The sequence below is a fragment of the Vicugna pacos genome, chromosome 27 (assembly GCF_048564905.1).
Source record: "Vicugna pacos chromosome 27, VicPac4, whole genome shotgun sequence".
NCBI classification, from domain to species: Eukaryota; Metazoa; Chordata; class Mammalia; order Artiodactyla; family Camelidae; genus Vicugna; species Vicugna pacos.
The window spans coordinates 19,910,720-19,929,625 of record NC_133013.1 but is presented as its reverse complement, the minus strand read 5'-3'; the positions used below and the strand labels follow the sequence as shown (position 1 = coordinate 19,929,625).

The window sequence follows — 18,906 nt, the reverse complement described above, 5'->3', positions numbered from 1 at the left end:
TGAAATCAACCTGTGACCCCCAGTTTTCTATGTAGATAATGATACCCACTCACAGCCCCGTCCAGAGGGTAAATGAGAACATATACAATCTACTCGGTGTGCAGTGAATTTTCTGTGAAGGTCAATATGTTAGTTACCTATCACTGGGTGATAAAGTGCCACCAACATAGTGGCTTAAAACAAAACACATTTCTGTAGGTCAAGAGCCTGGGAATGGCTTAGCTGTGGCCTCTGCTTCAAGGTCTCTGAGAAGGTGTCGTCAAGGTGCCAGCCAAGACTGGGGTCGTATCTGAAGGCTTGAGTGCGGAAAGATAAGATTCTCAGTGGTCGTTGGCAGAATTTCAGTTTTTGAGGCGTGTTGTGCTAAGGGCTTCCATTCCTCTCTTGCTGGAGGTCACCCTCAATTCCTGCAGGGTGGAACTCCCTGAGATGGCAATCTGCTTCATCAAAGCCAGCAAGAGAGAGTCTGCGAGCAAGAAAGAAGTCTCAGTCCCCTGTAATCTGTTTGCACAAGTGACATCTTGTCACCTTCACCATATTCTGTTGGTTAAAAGCAAGTCGCAGGTCCCACCCATGCTTACAGGAAGGAGATCACACAGGGGCGTGAAGATCATGGTGGAGATCACTGGGAGTCCCATCAGAAACTGTTACTTTTAGGAAAAGAGTGTAATGGTTAAGTGGGAGGTTATCTGTGTCACTTAAAACTAACTTCAAGTCTCAGATCTGCCCCTTACTCACTGTGTAACCCAAGGTAGATCCTTGGCCTCTCTGAGGTCCATTTCCCACTGTGGGCACCCTCCCCATAGAATCATCGTGATCCTAAATGAGAGCTCGCGTGCAAAACCTGGCAGGTGGCAAATAATCAGTAAATATTAGCTGGCTAGTAACTAAATGTTAGCTCAATATTAACTGGCTTTTCTTTCCATCTTGTCTTTCTTTTTTGCCTTTTCTTTAAATACCATTAGATTTTTTAATTTTATAAGAATAAAATAGAACTCCCTGGTGGCCCCAGACTTAGTTATTCATGTGGAAATCCCAGTACTGTGGGTAGTTTCCTGGGCACACAGCTGCTGGCAGGCTGGTCCTGTCTAGCCCAGAGCCCCAGGCCTGAGGAATGCAGGAGTTAGACCTCCTCCCATGGTGCCGACCTAAGAATGGGGTTGGCAGGACACGCAGCTCCCTTCCCGGGTCTCAGTGCCTCTCTCCACAAGGAGCAGCCACTTCCCCTGCAGAGGCCTGACCATGGTGACCAGGGCTGCAGCCACTGAGGGTGTGGCCAGCTGAGCCCACGGCGCTGTCCCAACATCCTTGCATTTCTGGTTGGGGTCCCAAGGGCAACCTGCAGTGACATCGGTCCATCCCCAGAGCTGAGCAGACAGATTTGGAGATGGGACCCTTCTTGTCTGCGTACTCGCCTGGACCCGAGACATGCCAAGCAGATGACTCACAGTGGCTTTTCCTTGTCCCTAGTTGGAAAGCTCTACCACCTTCTCTTGTCTCCCAGTCCTCACCTCTGTCTCTCTCCACCTTGCTTTCCTCACTTTCTCACTCCTATAGGTCTCAGGGACACACAGTGCTTTCTGAAGGTCACTGCTTGGCACCATAGGCTGCTCTGTGTCCTGACCAGAGCACCTCTGCCTCCCCAGACCCCTTCCCCCATCCTTTGCACCCAGAGATCTGATCCTTGGTCCCTCTGTTGTCCCCTTCAAGCTGTGGGATGTCCTGGAGTCATTTCTGTGTCATCCCGGAGGAGCAATGCTGGCTGTAGGGGGTCACTTCTATGTTTTTCTAGATCATCTGATAATGTCTAATGGGAATCTCTCTCCAGCTTCCTTGAGGATAAAAATCACCTGTAGCTCTTGTTAAAAACAGAGCTACTCAGACCCCTTCCCTGGACAGCCAGGTTCCTGCAGGGGTAACCTGGCTGGAGCCAAGGAACTTGTATTTTTCCTAAGTGCTCCAGCTCATTCCTATCAGAGGTTTAGGGAACACTGGTCTAAGGGTGCAAAACCCAGACCCAGTCCCCCTTCCTCAGTGTGGAGGACACAAGGGAAGACCGAAAGCCTGACCCCTTCCCCTGGGAGGCTCCTCTCCTGCCTGATCGTGGGCCCCGGCCCCGCTTGTTAGTGCTCTGTCCAGGGAGACAGAGATTTTAGCATAAATCAGGTTTTTTTAAATTGAGCTATAATTGGCCTATAACGTTATATTAGTTTCAGGTGCACAGGATTTGATATTTATATACACTGCATAACTTAACTTTTCAGAAAACCTTTTCTGTATTACTGCCCTTTCAGTCGCTCCCTCCTCTTCCAAATGCAGAACTCCATGTGAGCAAGTGTTTTCCTTCATGATGCTGTACTTGGATGATTAGCAAAACGGGAAGCCTGGGCTGCAGTAGCACAGCTGGGGGTGCAGATGTCAGGCTTCCCCATGTGGACTTGACGAGACGGGCACACGCACGCTCCCCCACTGGCTGGTCCTTCTGGACCACAGATGCGGGGAAATTACAGTGAGAATATTCCTTTTGTTTCTGCGGCTGTCACCCTGCGGCTGGGTGTCAGTTTAGGACTGAGTGGGTGGGTGAACTTGGTCACTGGTGAGGGAAGACAGACGTCCTAGTGACCCACATCCCAGAGACACTTTCCCTGCTCCTGGGACCACCTAGAAGGGAAGACTCAGGGGGGCTGGGAATGCTGGGCTCTGTCCGTTCTTCTGGAAAGCTGGACTCTAGAGACAGCTGCACTTAGGTAGCATGAAGAGCATGCCCTTGGCTTTTATTCATTCAGGGGAATAGTCATGAAAAAGTTTTTGCATTTCTCTACAACCACAATGGACGGTTCATGCTGGTGTTCATGGCGTTATTTAGTATCCCTTGCGTGAGGCTCAAATGCATAGTAAATTGCTTTTCTAGGAAAAAGTTCTCTGCTAGGAAAACAGCTTTCTTTCCAATAATGAGCCTTCTATAGTCAGGATGGGTTCAGAGGCGGCTTGCCTGAAACCACTCCATCCAGAGACCAGAATATTTAAAATTCACTTTTCCCTTTTGATTTTATTTTTTGTATCCACTTGGGTGTCCTATTCTTTTATGTCATCTCTTTGACATTGTGAGGATTAAAAAAATAATTTTTCTAATTTTGATTTAATTTTTATCTCTAATAAGTGCTTATCCAATCTATAGCATTTTATGAATGATAGGATTATTTTTACATACTGGTGGCTTTTCCCCCCTTATTTTGTCTTATTCAGAACACTTAAAAGGATTTTCAAGCCAGTTTGCCTGAAGACTTTCTTCAAAAATAATTATATTTTGTAATGAGCCCGTGATTCATTTTGTATTACTTTGTGAAATAGATACCCTGAAATATGAAATGCAGTGAAATCAATTACCATTTTTATCCATCTGCCTTATTTCTTAATGCTTATTGTCAAGATCTAATTAATTCCCCACTCAACAGAAAGAAACGTTGATACTGTGTTAATTTGGTTAATAATCACATTAGGAATTTACAGACATGTGGAGTGAAAAAGCCACAACAATCCAGAGGCACGAATAGCAAAAGAGATAGATCTGATGAATTTTACATAAAACCCAAAGGTTTATAAAGTTGGAAACATAAAACTTTAAGGTTTGGTCAATTAATGAATGTATTATTCATAAAATGCTGCAAATTTGAGAAGTATTTAATAGAAATATAATGTGAAGTCACAAATGGTTTGCAGAATCCTAAAATTGTTACAGAATCCCCCCAAATAAATTTGTTGCAAAATCCTAAAAATGCCAACGGGATGTCAGAAAAAGAACAGGACACTTGACCGGATGCAGAAACACTGCATGAGGAGCTGCCTTTTAAGCCAATTGTTCCTTAGGTCAGTTGCCCCACAGCCTCAGGGTGTTGGGTTTCAGTAACGACTCTGACTCCACTGGTGTCTCTTTTTTCTCCTCACTTCTTGTTTCTTGTTTTAATTGTTCTCATGCATATGTATGTTTCCCCATAAACGATTAAGATCTTAGGTGGCTTAGAAATCATAAATTATACATAACGTCATGTTCCATCAACTCACGTGCCCATCTCTCCACTTGCAGAGAACAGCCCATCTTCACCACCCGCGCGCACGTCTTCCAGATCGACCCGAACACCAAGAAGAACTGGGTGCCTGCGAGCAAGCAGGCGGTCACGGTTTCCTACTTCTACGATGTCACAAGGAACAGCTATCGGATCATCAGTGTGGATGGAGCCAAGGTACCATCCCGCCGCCTAACTTTAACATTCCCAGTCACTTATTTTTCATCAAAAGCAACATGATACATGTGAAAAGTGGAGGGACAGGGAGGGTATAGCTCAGTGATAGAGCACGCACCTAGCATGCACAAAGTCCTGGGTTCAATCCCCCGTACCTCCATCAAAATAAATAAATACCTTATTACCTCCCCCCAAAACAAACAAAAAAACCCAACAAAACAAAAAGTGGAAAGTGAAGGGAAAAGGCTGCACCCTAAATCCTACCACCTTTTAACAGAGATGTTATTGTCATCATGTCTTTATAATCACAGATCCCACTTTTTTTACTTTTTTCGTTTAAAATTATGGCAAATGAAAAAAAAAGATTTCCCTGTTACCACATTGTCTTCATAACTAGCATTGTAATGCTATTTTAATAATTCCTCTAAGGGCCTATAATGTTCTCAGTCTCCTCCCTTATGGTTAGACACTGATACGGCTTCCAGTTTTTTACTATTATAGATAATGAGCATCTTCACGAAACAAAAACCCTCACTCATTCATCATATCTGTTGCTTTCTTTGGGCTGTTTCCTTAGGATAGATTCCTGGAAGTAATGTTATAGGTCAGAATGTTAACGCTTTATGGCTCTTGATGTGTGTTGCCAAATGGCTTTCCAAAGAGTTCTTTCTTCCAGCATGGATGAGAATGCCAGTTTACTGCCCCTTTGCCAGCACTAGGTATTGTAGCACATCTGGTTTTGGTGCTATGAGGCATGGGAGTTTCTTAAAATAATTTTTCACCTGGTGCTTTTATCATTCTGCTGTCTTCCTCTATACTTTTGCCACATTGTTATGGGTGTGGAATAAAAAAGGGATCTCAATAGACATATCACCCAGTTCACAAAAGGAAATGAAGTAGACTTGATGCTTTGTAATTTCTTTTCTGTCTTTAATCTGGGTTTATCCTGATGGACATGGATTATCCTCTGTCACCTGAAATTCAGTGTATCTGAAGCAGAATTCCTCTAATAGCCCTCTAAATCACCTCTCCATTTTCATTTCCCAGTCATTTGTTGCTAAAAAAAAAGAGAGAGAGAGAGAAAGAAAGAAAGAAAACAAAAGCACAGAATTATTCCCTTTTTAGTTGGTCAAATGAATCTGCCTTTGAAGTGTCTCATGTTTATATCTCATACCTTGTTTCAAAGCCATAACTCTTGTCCTGGTACAGTCTTGCTTGGATGGTTGCAGTAGCCTCTGACTGGCCGCCTCCTCTCCCCCACTGCAGTCCGTCCTGACCTCTGCCTCTTGGCCAGCGTTCCTAGGCTGTGGGGGCTGGGGACGTGGGTGGGGGCTGGGGAGCACAGCGGGGTCTGGCTGTAGGCTGCTCCCTTCATGACCCCCCCCACCACCACACAGCAGAAGGCAACAGAAGCTTCCACTGAAGATCCCCCAGGGAAAGCGTGAGAGCTGTAGTGCCTCCTGATCTCCTGATGAGGCTCCTGTTTTAAGGCAAAATTCTCCTTTTAGTAAGGGCCTCCTCTGTACTCTCAGCACCGTGGGGGCTGCAGATAAAGGAGCTTGGCCCCGTGATCCTCTTTCTCTTCCTTCCAGTTGCCACAACCCTTCCTGCTACTCAGGAGGGGAGCCCAGAAGTCCTCATTTTGTGGGCTGGGGTCAAGCAGAGGCCATGACCTGCCGAGTTCACGCTGCCGGTGAGGCTTGCCGGGCTGGTGCCTGCGCCCAGCTCCTCGGACCCCAGCTCCCGACCCTCCGGGCTGGCGCAGGCTTCCCCCACGAGCAGGAAGACGAGGGAGGGCAGGGATCTGGTGAGGCACCTTGTGTTTGAGGACTGAATATCTAAAAGGGGCCTTTATTGTGTCTTCTCCTTCTGGGAGATGTGGTGATACCGCAGTTGTATCCCCACTTTCCTCTCCGTGCTTTTGGGCTGGAATCTCCTCAGCTCTGACTAGCGTGTTCTCCTAGGGGTGGTAAACCCAGCTGACCTGCTTTCTGAGTCTGTCAGTTCACCTGCCATCCTTGAGATGGGTTTGCGCTTCTGTTGGTTAAGTTATCCAAGGATCTAAGTGGCTTAAATACAGATAAAGTGATTTTCTTAGAAAAAGTGCTTTAGTCCTATTAGCTGGGCTTTTAGTGATTTGTCAGTGTGTCAGCCACTGCATTGGACGGCCCTGCAGTTCCTGAAGGCTGAGGCAGTGTGGGGTCTGAGCCAAATGAGCCGGCTCTAAGAAATCAGATGGTGTGGGCGGACGGGCCAGCCCCTAGCGGCAGGACAGGGCTCGTTCCGGCTCAGAGGGATCTGCCAAGTTATGGAGTCACTTAAAAAGTGGGAATTGGGAGCCTAGCCTGTGGGGCACCACTGGGGTCCAGAGACAGAGCCCAAGGGTCTCAGGCCACCCTTCCTGTGGTACCGGGCCACCTGGGGTCACCTGGGTTCCGAGAGCTCACCCAGAGTTCCTGCCTTGCCCCTGGGGCACCGCAACTGTGACAGGGCATTGTTCTGCAAAAGGGTGTGTCCTGTGAGGGACAGAAGGCCCAGGGGAGTGGGGAGGTAGGGACAAGCCTTTGTTGTTTAGTTTCTGTGACTGGCACTTGGGGCCCAGGGTGGAGGGCACGTCTCCTGCCCTGAGAACGAGAGCACAGAACACCATGGTCCCCGTGCCCCCTCAGCCCTGCTGACCTTTCCTCCAGCTGATGAGCAACAGCGTGCAAAACCAATAGCCCAGGTCCAGGTCAGACCCTGCGCCTCCCGCTGCCCCACGGGTCAGGTGGGTCAGGGAGAAGGGCCCCAGGATGGCGATGCCCCAGCGTTGTGGCAGCTGTTGCCGCTGCCTGGTCCTCTGCAGTGTCTTCCTCCCGACCTGTGACTGAGTTCCTAGTTTTCCATCCCCAGCTTCCACCCTGCCTGAATAATCCAGATAGATCTCCCTCCTCTCTAGGGACTGGAATCGGGTGCACTCTGCTGAGCGGATGCCAGTCCCTTCCTGTCACGGGGCTCTGGCCTCATGCCCCTACTCCACCCTACCCCTGGCGTCCCCATCGTTGCATCCCAGTACACTGGGACAGCCCCACTTTGTTTTAGGCCTTTGATCCCAAGTGTTATCTGAACTAAGATGACAGATGATCTGATGCCTTTGGCCTTTGGGGCTGTCTTGGCCCATAGGCTGCCCCTCTGAACTTGGGCAGGCCCAGGGCCCCGGGTCCTGCCTTTCTCTCTCTTGGCCTGGCCACATTGAGTCCATGACCTTGAGCTTCTGCTTGGTGCTTCTGGGCCAGCCGTCCCTCCCTAGGCAGGAGGCTGTTGCAGTCTGGGAGGGCAAGCCTGCTTCAACCCTCCCTAATGAAGGAGGTGATGTGCTTCAGTAACAAGTTGCTGGGATGGAAGAGACTTGGAAGTCGTTGTGAGCAAAGGGCCCATCGTGGGCCCAAGCTCCTCTCCCCTGCCCAAGCAGTTGTCGTGTGCTCCTTGGGAGGGACGCAGGGGAGGCCTCTTTCCCCTGAAAGCCATTGGTGCTGCTCATCATAGGAAAAGTCTCTGCTCAGACTTTTTCTTCTTTCTTCCTGAAACACTAAGGTGTTTCCTTCGTCTCGGGGAAAATATTTCACTCGTCAGGTCCAGCTGCTGCTAAAGGCATAAGTGGGTGGGAATCCTGTGGTGCCTCACCCCAGCATTGCCCAGGGGTCTGTTCACCCACTTCTGTGCCACCAGGAAACTGCACTCTCTGGGGGCCAGGCTTGGCTCGACTTCAGATTCCCAGCACCAAGCTAGAGTGGGCAACACCACAGACATGGGTGGGTTAGTGAGTGGGTGATGAGTCAGGCTGCAGTAGATGTGCCATGTCCACCGAAGGACAGTGGGCCAGGGTAGCGTCCCCAACAAGAAGGAACCAGAACCAAAACCTCAGAATGTCACCCAGGCTCAGTCCCGTGCGTGGACAGATGGGAGCCACGTGAGGGCGCCTCCCACCTTCCAGCTTCCCGGACCACTGATGGGAGCCGTCCCATCACCGACAGCCACCCCCAACAGACATGATTGATGGTGAGGTTTTTGGGTAGATCAGCCAGCTCCATTAAAAGGGAACTCCGTTTCCAGAGCATTTGTTAATTGAGCCATCGCAGCACTCGATTTCATTGTGCTGTCGGCAGTCTTTACAGGCTGAGTTAATCATTGCCATCCTTGGGAGAAATTGCCTGCGCCTGTAGACAAGACGTGCCTGGAGCAGGTGTTTCTCCCGTGTGCTCTGGAAGGCTCTCCTGCCCTTGGTTCTCAGTTATTTATAGGCTCACAGAAACCTATATTGGAAGAGATCTTGGAGGTCATTGTTTCTACAAATATTTAGCACCTGCTATGTACTGCCTGATCGCCACGGTTCAGAGGCTATAAGCCTCTGAAATCCTGACTTGTTGGGTATTTTCTTCTGAGAATGTGAACTTGTTCTCAAAAACACAGTCAGGGTCCCCTCCTCCACCCACCGTTATCATTTCCTCTTTTGGATAAATACAGAGCACCTTCTGTTAAGGGAGAGAGCGTATGGAAGTTTCTCCGCACACAGTAGGATTTCAATGAATGTCAGTATCTTTTCTTCCCTGACTGTGGTATTAAAACCAGAATAAAAGCATCTATTACTACCTACTCTGGAAGCAGGCAACATGTGTTTTAATTGCTGTAACTCATTCCCAACTTCTTGTAGGAAACTTCAAAGTTAATTTCCCTGGATTTGGGAAAACTTGCCTTGGAGAGGAATCCGGGGGACCTGTCTCCCATTTTGCAACAAGCAGCCTTCTCTGAAGACCAGAACTAGACTAGAGACTAGAGAGCTTAGCTTTTTGCTTCTTCCAAGTACCTCTCGATTATGGGTGTTTTATGCATTTTCCGAAAACCTGGTTCCAGGGATCTGCAGGAACTGGGTCTTTTTCTCTCAAGTCTCTTTTTTTCTCAGTGAAAGTTTCAGAGAGAATTCACAAAAAAAGAGGAAGAGGCATAGGGACGGGAGCCCAGATTAAAGCTTGTGCTTTAAATTGGCCTCTCCCCACTTTGGACTTCACTTCTAAGTGCACCCCCCCACCCAGCAACTGGCCTTCCCCAGTCCCAGGGAGGCACCAGTTCTGGTCCTGCTGAGTCTGCTGCAGTTACAACCACATGTGCCCTTTTCATCCACACCCAGGGCCTCATTCTTCCTTGTTCCCTCCTGACTGTCCCGACCGCCCCCTGCACTCCTTCACTTCTTTGCTGGCTCTTCCTTGGTGCTGCCTAGAGTCACCTTCTACCCAGGCTCTGCTCTTGAACTTCTGTCCCCTCCCCTCCTGCTGGGTGACATCCTCCATCCTGTGACCCCAGAGTCTGCTGAGCCCCCATTTCCCCTGAGGCCAGAACCCAGAGGTCTGGCCACTTCCTCTGCCCCTAACACAGTTTTCCGGTGTCTTCAGGCACAGGGTACCACCTTCTCTTTCCACAAGCTTCTGCTCACCCTGCAGATTCGCCTCCCTGACAGCTTTGTTAGTTTTGTGTGCTTTATTTTTAGTTGTGTATCTGTGCCATTTAATGTCTGATAATAAAGCCAACACTCATGTACCCGACACCCGGTTGAGGAAGTCCGTCCTCTACTAGTCCTTCAGAAGTCCGTTCTCGGCCTCTCCCTAATGTATGCACCTGCCAACCATCCCACAAAATGTTACCACTCTCTTGAAATTTGTATTATGCGTTCCCTTACTTTTCTTTATATTTTTGCCACCTGTGTATATAATCCCTAAATCAGAGGTTGGCAGACTTTCTCTAAATGGCCTGATAGTAATTTTTTTTAAATGAATCATAGTTTCTCTCAGGGCTATTCAACTTTTCTCTTGTAGTAAGGAAACAGCTATAAGCCAGTTTATAAGTGGATGGGTATGGCTGTGTACCAATAAAACTTTATTTATAAAAGCAGGCTGGATTTGGCCTGGGAGCTGTGGTTTGTTGACCTTTGCCCTAGTATATTATTTACTTACACCTATTTTTTATTTTTCAAAATTTTGGGGGGGGTCATTAGGTCTATTTATTTCTTTATTATTAGTTTATTTTTTATTTTTTAATGGAGATACTGGGGATTTAATCCAGGACCTTGTGTATGCTAAGCACACACTCTACCACTTGAGCTATACCTTCCCCCTATTTTTGATTTTTATATAAATAGAATTATACTGGAGGCTCATATTGGATGTCTTCTTTTGTGACTTTTTTTGTTTGCTTAACATTATGTTTTTGTCATCCATGCTGAAACCTGTAGCTTCGGCTAATTTTCACAGCTGGATAGTATTTCATTATATGAGTATCCCACAGTTTATCCGTTCGGCTGGTGGTGGACGTTTATTTTTGTAAACGCTGCTACTGTGAACGTTTCTGTACGTTTCTCCCGGTGTACCTATGCAAAGGTTTCTCTCAGGTATATACTTAGGAGTGGATTGCTGGGTGGTAGGGGATGTGCATTTTAAACTTTATCACAGAAAGCCACGTTGGTTTTCAAAGTGATTTTGCCCATCTCTGAGAGCTCCCATCACCCCTCATTCCCACCCTTGGTATCATCAGACGTATTTTGCATTTGGTGAGTATATAGCGGTAATGGTAATGGAATTTCCACATTACTAGTGAAATTGAGCTGGTAACTTATGTCCATCAGACTCAACCTACCTTATTCGCTCCAGTCTCACAAGAAAGGGGTCCATTCGCCAGCCCAGAACTAAGCCTCCCTCAGATCCCATCTTCTACTGCCAGAACGTCCCTCCTGCTCTCACAGCTGCACTGGACACTCACCGTAGCAGACCCAGAGTAGACAAAAGTTCTTTTCATATGTGTCCACTTTCTTTCACTCCTTCATGCATGCCTGAGGAGGGCAAAAGTCAAAAATGAGTCAGAGCCTCAAAGAGAAACAGAGACGTTGAGGTGGATTCCAGGTGCAAGAGCAATTAACCGGAAGTGATCTGGGGACCCAAGAGGAACATACACAGAAGGAATGCATCCTTAGAAGCTTCCATCTGCCCAGCTTCTCAGGAGAGGACTTGGTCTTGGTGGGCTGAGCCGAGTATAGCACAGGATGGAGTTCTCTTGTTAGTGGGAAAGGAAGGAATAAGGTTCTAGGATTGACCATTTTTTGATGGCTAGATTGCCCTAGCTGTCAGTCTTGCTTTTTGAGAAGGTTCAGTGCACTGCCTTTCCTGGGAGAATAGCCAGTCAATTGCCTCACAAATTGTAGAGATGGGTTGACTGTTATGACCTTGAGATTGTTCAGACCAGCTACCTCTGGTGAGTCGTGGCAGTGTAAAGGGTACTGGAGAATAAATGATGGCTTTTCTTCCTCTTTCTTCTTTCTCCTCCCCGATGGATCTTGGAAGTTCCAGAAGTCCCAGAGCCTTTGGTGAGTCATTAGGAGACAGCCAGAATGTGGCAAGGTCTACAGAGAACCAGCCCGAGGGACTGCAGGAGCAGCACAGTGAAGGGAGCAGGCTTTCCTTTTTCTCCCTCCTGGCTGACCTCCAGTTCATGGGATCCTGTCGGTTGTGTTTGGTAAACGCCTAGACACCTTGATGCCAGTGACAGAGTGAGAGGTAGTGGTGCTGAACCAGGATCAAAGCAGTCCCCCAGCAGAGCGGGCATGTCAGCAGGGGATGAGGAGGACAAAGGCACTCCCACTGCAAAGTTTTGATGAAGAGGTCCCTCAAGACTGGGAGTTCATGTTCCAGGAGTGAATAGACATTTTGTCTACTCTGGGTCTGTGGTGATGAGCACCTAGTGCATTAGTTGAGTAGGAGGGACATCCTGGGGGTGGGGGGGAGGAGATGGGACCTAGGGGACTGAAGGAGGCTTAGTTCTGGGCAGGTGAATGGACCCTTCTCTTGTAAGACTGGAGAAAATGAAGTAGGGTGGGTTTGGTGAACTAAATTATAGGCTGGGTGTTCTGATCCATTTCTCTACCTCCACCCCAGCCGCCACCAACACCCACGTAATACAGGAGAGGAGGAAAGAGCTGGGTGGTAGGTGAGAGGTCTGAAATCACTGCTTATAGTGAGCCCTGGGTGATCGGAGGACTTGGGGAGTGTCTGTGGCTAATCTTAGCTACCTATTTGAAGTTATAACGAATAAGCTACATTGGCATGTTGAAGTTCAATTTTGCTTCTTGATATAAACGGCAACCTTATGAGAGGTTGCATACTTCCCATAAACATTATAGGAAAGTGTCACTTGAGACACATAGTAAATTACATCTCCATAATTCAGCACTTCTGCTTTTGAGTAAAATACATAGATTCCAGCAGGCCAGTGTTCCTTCTGATGGCAACTAGAAAAAGTTGGATAAGCACAACCTGAAGGCATCAGGGAACTGTAGAAATGTTGGGGACTAGAGGGACTGAAATTCCAGACAGCTGAGGACCACTCAGAGGTGACAGTCAGTTGCTCTTTTCTCTATTGCGAGCATTTGCCAGTCCTGGGTGTCTGGGTAGAGATTGGGGCTTGGCCAGGTATGGAGATGATGCTGGGAGAAAGAGACACTAACAAAACATTTGGCGGTGCACAGGGCTAGAGGGACAAAGTGGACACTTGAGGGGCTTCAAACCCATGGCTGGTTTTACCCACAGGACATTTGCTGAATTCCAAGTCTGTGCCAGTGTAAAGGGTTAAACTGGGCATGTCTGAAAGGCAGAGTAAAATTGCTTAGAAAGCAAACACCTGCCAATGGGTCTGAGACGAGAACAGTAAAGACAGGAAAGCCCCAGAGGGAGAGGGGAATTGACGCTGGGTATCTCCATACCCTACTCAGGAGCGGCAAGATGCTGAAAAACCAGGCTTGGTCCCTGGGAAAGACTACACCTGGGGAACAGAGAAGCAGAAGAGATTTTGGAACTTGAGTGACAGAATTGGAGACCTGAGTGGCCCCAAAGACATGGCTAGCTTCTCCTTTAAGGTTTGCCACATTTTGAAGATGCATAGATTTGGAAGGCTACGGAATGAAGCTGAAAACCTGTGACGGACAGGAGTGAATCTCCTGCCATCTTTCAGGGAAGAGGAGATAAAGACCTGCCAGGCTCTCAGGTGAAAGCTTTAGAAGGCCTGCCCTAAACACAGGGGTGAACCAGAGGCAGACTGAGCCTTACCAGAACTGACGCTCAGTCCCTGAGGGAGCTAGGGATTCCCTGTCTGCTCTGCTTGCCTAGCAGAGGAAAGGGAAGATTCTCCCTGGTAGGTGGTTACGTTGTGTGAAGCCCTAATAGTCCTTTTATACCCATTTTCTACTGTACAATAAAAAAAATTACCACATGCCTAGAATCAAGAGGGCAAAACTAGAGAACAGAAGTAGATTCAAAAATAATCCAAATGTTAAGAGTTAGCATCAAGGATTTTTAAATAACTGTGATTAATAAATTCAAGGAAATATAGGGAAAAGTGGACAAAATAGACGAAAAGAAGGAGAATAGTTCCAGAAGCTTAGAATTTTTTTTAAAGAATCAAATGGATATTCTAGAACTGAAAAATGACAAAGTCTGAAATTTGAAACCCAATGGATAGGCTTAACAGCTGCTCAAATATATCAACAGCCAAGATAAGTGAACTGGACAAGAGATCAATAGAAATGATGATCAAGTTGAAATGAAGAGAATCAAGAATCTGGGGGTGAAACTGTTAAGAGTGTAAACCATGTTGGACAGAACTCAGAAGACCTAGCGTATGCGTAGTTGGAGTCCCAGAAGGAGAGGGAGAATGGAGCGGGGGCAACATGCATAGAGAGGACGGTTGAGGATTTTCTAGAAACTGATGAATTTTCCAAAATCGATGAGTTCACAGATTTAAGAAGTTGAATGAACCCCCAAGCAGCGTAAATATAGATTTAGTTAATCATTGTTTTGTATACATACATTATATTCTTTTTAACCAGTTGCTAGTCTTAGGACCTTGAGCAAGTCATTGGACTTTGTTGCACCTCAGTTTCCCCGTCTGTAAAACTGGAGATGAGATGAAAGACTGTGAAAAACTATCGTAGGAACTGTTAAGTTCTCAGGAGATACCAGGGGCAGGGGGCAGCATGACTATTATTATTCCAGTTTGACCCTGGGACAGTCTGTTTGAGACTAGCTTCAGAGGTCTGTCATCCTCTGTCATCTGTCTTTCAAGGAGACCTCAGGGAGGGGGTGTGGAGGCTGACCTAGAGGCAGAGGTCTGTTGTGAAAGAGCAGAAATATTTAGAATGAATCAAGTTTCTGGACGGGTCTGGTCATTGCTTTGCCGTCCAAGGAGCCTGGTGATGGAGAAGTGATCAGGGTTGACTTTCTGGGATCCCGTGATCCGCTCTGATCCAGCTCCCAGCCACGTGCTCTCCCTTGGCCTGCTTTCATTCCACGACATTGGTCCTGCCTGGAGCTGAGCCAGAACCCAGCTAGCTTTTGAAGTCCAGGAAACATTCCCTTATCCTTGCCCCTGATTTGGATCTGTGTTTTCCATACCTCACTCCTCTGCCCCCATTCCTTGATAGTGTCCAGTGAAAGCAGGCAGAGCTTTTGACGAACTGCTGCATCCAGTTGTCTGGAAAACATGCAATAAAGTGTCTTAACTCACATGGACTTGGTGTTAGAGCAGAGCCAGCACAGGAAGGAAAGGCAGCCCGGAGTGCAGTGAAGATGGCAGCACTTCTCAGCGGGGGGGAGAACAGGAGTCGTCACGTGTGGAAGGAGAAACACATAGAGAAATTCAGAATACAGGGTTTTGAGTCCAACAACCTGGGTTTTGTCTCTAGGCTCTGTGACTGGCCAGCTCAGTTTCTCCTGCGAGGTGAAGTGGGTGGTCATACGTCCTGGGTTTGTTGTGAGGTTTAAGTGAGCTGATATGAGGAGCTTTTTCATCTTTAGTAGTTTAGTATTTAGCACTGAGGCTTCCAAGGATTTCTGCCCAGGGAGCCTATTATTGATACTTTGTAACACTCATCAATTGTGCAGTGATTATTTATTTACATGTCTCTACCCTCTTCCTGACTACAGCAACTTGAAGACCTGGAATCTTCACTCCTTCATCTTTGTAGCTTTGGGTTGGTAGAATGTCAGGCATGCAGCGAACATTCAGTAAATGTTTATTGAACATATGAGGGCACCATGTGCTGGACACCATCCTTTTACCCCTCCAGATACGTTCTCTACTCTTCTTTACCCTGCTCTGGTCCCTGAGAGGCTGACCTGCTGACGACATCCATGGGCTCGTGGGGCCTCTGGCTCTGGTTGGGTTTGGCCAATGGCAGGAGACCAGAGGGACAGAGGTGAGGGCATTTGTTCTGCCAGCTCCCCCTCCTGTGAGCTCACCAGGTGCTGGCGTGCCCCTCAGCAGAAAGAAGGTCACTCTTCTTGTTCAGGCAGCCTGGACTCCACAACTCTCTCATTCCACGTCCCATAACCTTTCATCCTTTAAAGCCAAGGAATGGTGACAGCATCTTGCCCCAGGTCCCTGCACTGTCCCTTACAATTTCCCTACACCCAGCCCACACTCATGGAATTGGTCTGTTTGTAAATTAACCCTCCATAAATTATCCCAGTTGGAGTGTGCCTTTTCTTTCCCGTGGGGAAGCAGCAAGCACTAGTGGCTCATGGAGATGCCGGATGGTTTGAGCTGGACTCGGGGGCTCCAGGCGCTTCAGAAGGTATATAGTGTAGTTGTTCAGAAGGCGTGTGACATGGCTAGCCGTTCAGGGCAACTGGATGCGTGACAGCTTTGGGAAAATAAATAGCAGCTTTGGAAATTATTCTCTACTTTCTCTCACTGATAACTTGTGAGGTCTTATTTTAGGCCGACTGTCTGTTTTTAAGTCTCTGAAATTGCCCCTTATCATGATGGTGTGAATGACTCAGCGTGGGATGAGCCGGAAGGGGAGGAGCTCAGGAGCAGACATAACAGTGGGGACACAGGCTTTATGTGCCAGCTTTGCCAACAAAGGACTTTTTAAGGAGTTACTTTGGTGTCTGATTCAGTGTTTAAATGTCTGCCCTCTGGGCTGTCTTGCTACAGGTGATCATAAACAGCACAATCACACCCAACATGACTTTCACCAAAACGTCGCAGAAGTTTGGGCAGTGGGCCGACAGCAGAGCCAACACAGTGTTTGGTCTGGGGTTTTCCTCGGAGCAGCATCTGACGAAGGTAACGTGGTCCTCCCCCGGTGAGTGCTGGGTCCGATGCGCTCCTTCCTCAGTGCTTGTCTGCTAAGGGATCATGTGCTGCCGCTGGTGAGAGATTTCTCTCCTGTCTTCAATTTCTCCACTTCTGGCACCGCCGGGCTACCGAAACTGATGACCTTTTAGAAATGCCAGGTTCTTTGAAAATGGAGACGTTTGGAGAAGGAAAACATAGCAAGCAATGCTGCATCAGCGCCTGAGCATGCAGCCTCAGGACGTAGCTTTGCCAGTCCTTCCTTCCCCACGTGTCTACCCCGCTCCCTGCACCCGTGGTGTCTCTGACAGCCATCGTTGGTGACTCTCTGGTTGGAGCCCTCAGAGAGGGGGCGTAAGGTGATGCTTAGTAAGAGTTCTAAAAGGTTACTGCTGCCAGTGTGTGTAGGTAGGGGCCAGGGGGGCTGCTCCCCACAACACCAAGCCATTCTCAGACCCCATCTGGGTGTCCTGCAGTGCAAGTCAGTTCTGACTCTGTCTATCTGGAGATAACATCAGATCCCACAGGCTAAGGGCTCAGTCCTATAAGATTCCTCCCACTTCAGAAGGCACTTGTAAGCCCTGGTTGACACCTATGCTTCTGACCGACTGGCTATAGATCAGACATTCCAGTGACCCCCGTCCCTCCTCATAAAGTTCAGTTAATTTGCCAGAGCTGTTTACAGAACTCAGATCTTACTTACTAGATTACCAGTTTATTATAAAAGGGTTTAACTTGGAAAGAGCCAGGTGGAATAGATGTACAGGGCAAAGGTTTGGGGATACCAGACAAGGAGATGTTCCCAGTTCTGCCACGGGGAGAATTTCCCCTTTCCATCCTCCTCCAGACAACAAGAGGAGCACAAGCAGAATCCTGACACTGTGTGAGGGAGGCTGCAAACCGTACACTGTTGACAGGGTGTCCAGGTTTCTGGGGTGGATAAAGCTGATAGAGGCCAGCCCTTGGAAGGCCCTATATGTCATGCCAGACTTTCTGGACTTTATCCTGTGGCCTATGAAGGATTTGAAGCCAAGATAGAAAATGATCAGATTTGCATTTGAGGTAGATTTTTTTTCTGGCATCAAGACAGATTATCTTGTTTTAGTCCAGATCAGAGATGATGAATTGGAGAGAGTTAAGAAATATTGAGGCACTAAATTGGCAGAACTTGGGGAGCGGGTGTGGGAGACAAAGAAGCGTGATGATGGTTTGTGGAAAGAATAATTAACTGGAACCTCTGTCTGAAGTGGCTGGTGGGGACCACATACTTCTTCCCTCTGATGGAGTGCCTGGTGGGGAGGAGAGGGGTGCGGGGAGCAGTGCCTCCTCTGCTGAGTGTCTCATATCCAGACCAAAAGCCTGGAAGCCTCAGACTGCTGGGGAAGGGCAGGATTGGGGGGCTTCTGTCAGAAATGGGGTCCTGGCGGGGTCCGCCTCAGTTCATCTGCTCCTGATCCCACCCAGGGCCCAGGATGGTTTGAGGTGATCATTCTCAGCTTCCTGGAACAATGTCTTCAATCTTTGGAGGACTCAAGGAGGCTAGAAAGGAGAAAGGGGAACATTTCAATGTAAAGTATTGAAAGAAGGGAGAACTCAAAGCAAAAATGGGAACAAGTTATTAAAGTTCCATTCTTTGTGCCTCCAAGAACTGGGGAGACCTTGAGCTGCACCTGCTTCCAAGCATGGCCACTTCTAATTTTTCCTGAATGGAGGAAAATGTCCTATCATTAAGGAAGAGTGCCCTGTCTTCTGAGCCACTCGGTCCCCTCCTGGGGCACTGGAGTCCTGCTCTGTGACTGTGACCTGCCATTGTCACAGAGACTTATCAAATAAGCCCTCAGATGTCTCCTTTGTTCAGAATGTTTCAAATGAACGTCTCCCCTTCTCTTTGAAGAGAACGATTAACCACACACGGACAAATTACCCTGAAGTGAGGCTGGCAGTCTCGACAAGTGGCAATTAGCTAGCAAAGAGGAACTTGCGCCTAACGGGTTCCCAGGGCGTGTTGCTGAAGGGACAGCTGTGGCTAAATATTCCTGAGTTCACAGAGCAGCCAGCCACAGACCTGAAAAGGGAATTGGTAATCAAACACTATGAGTTGGCTAGAAAAAGGAACACCAGTGTAGATATTTTCATATAAGAACACTTTATACACACTTCTCTTTCCACCCCCTAGAAGGAAAATAGATACCTTGGTCTTTGCTGCTTCCATTGTAAGGACCACTTCACACTAGAAATCCAGAAAGTGTTACAGGGACGCTTTCTGCTCGTTACATAGGCTTTCCAAAAACAACAGAAGCTGTGTATTCCCAGAGGTAAGCTGGGGCTCTGTCTACCCATCCGAGAGGACATAATACCTCAGCCCACTGAAGAGTGTTGAAAGGGGACTTGCATTTTCTGACAAAAGGAGGAACTTCGGAAAAGAGACAAAAGAAAGGAGAACGAAGTGTAAGAATGAACCAGTTGTTGAAGTTTAGATGGTTTCTGGCATCTGACCTTGAGAAGTTTGGCT

At 47.7% G+C, this 18,906-nt stretch overlaps 1 protein-coding gene across 4 annotated transcripts in view; it reads left to right on the top strand.

The window, feature by feature from the left end:
- The window catches only part of HOMER2 (homer scaffold protein 2), an 85,605-nt gene that overhangs the window by 41,653 nt on the left and 25,046 nt on the right, over positions 1 to 18,906 (top strand). For all 4 annotated transcript variants that reach the window (XM_072950876.1, XM_072950877.1, XM_072950878.1 and 1 more), the window contains exons 2-3: positions 4,085 to 4,241; positions 16,254 to 16,385. In XM_072950876.1, the coding sequence (XP_072806977.1) occupies positions 4,085 to 4,241; positions 16,254 to 16,385 (289 nt within the window). The remainder of the gene's footprint in view (positions 1 to 4,084; positions 4,242 to 16,253; positions 16,386 to 18,906) is intronic.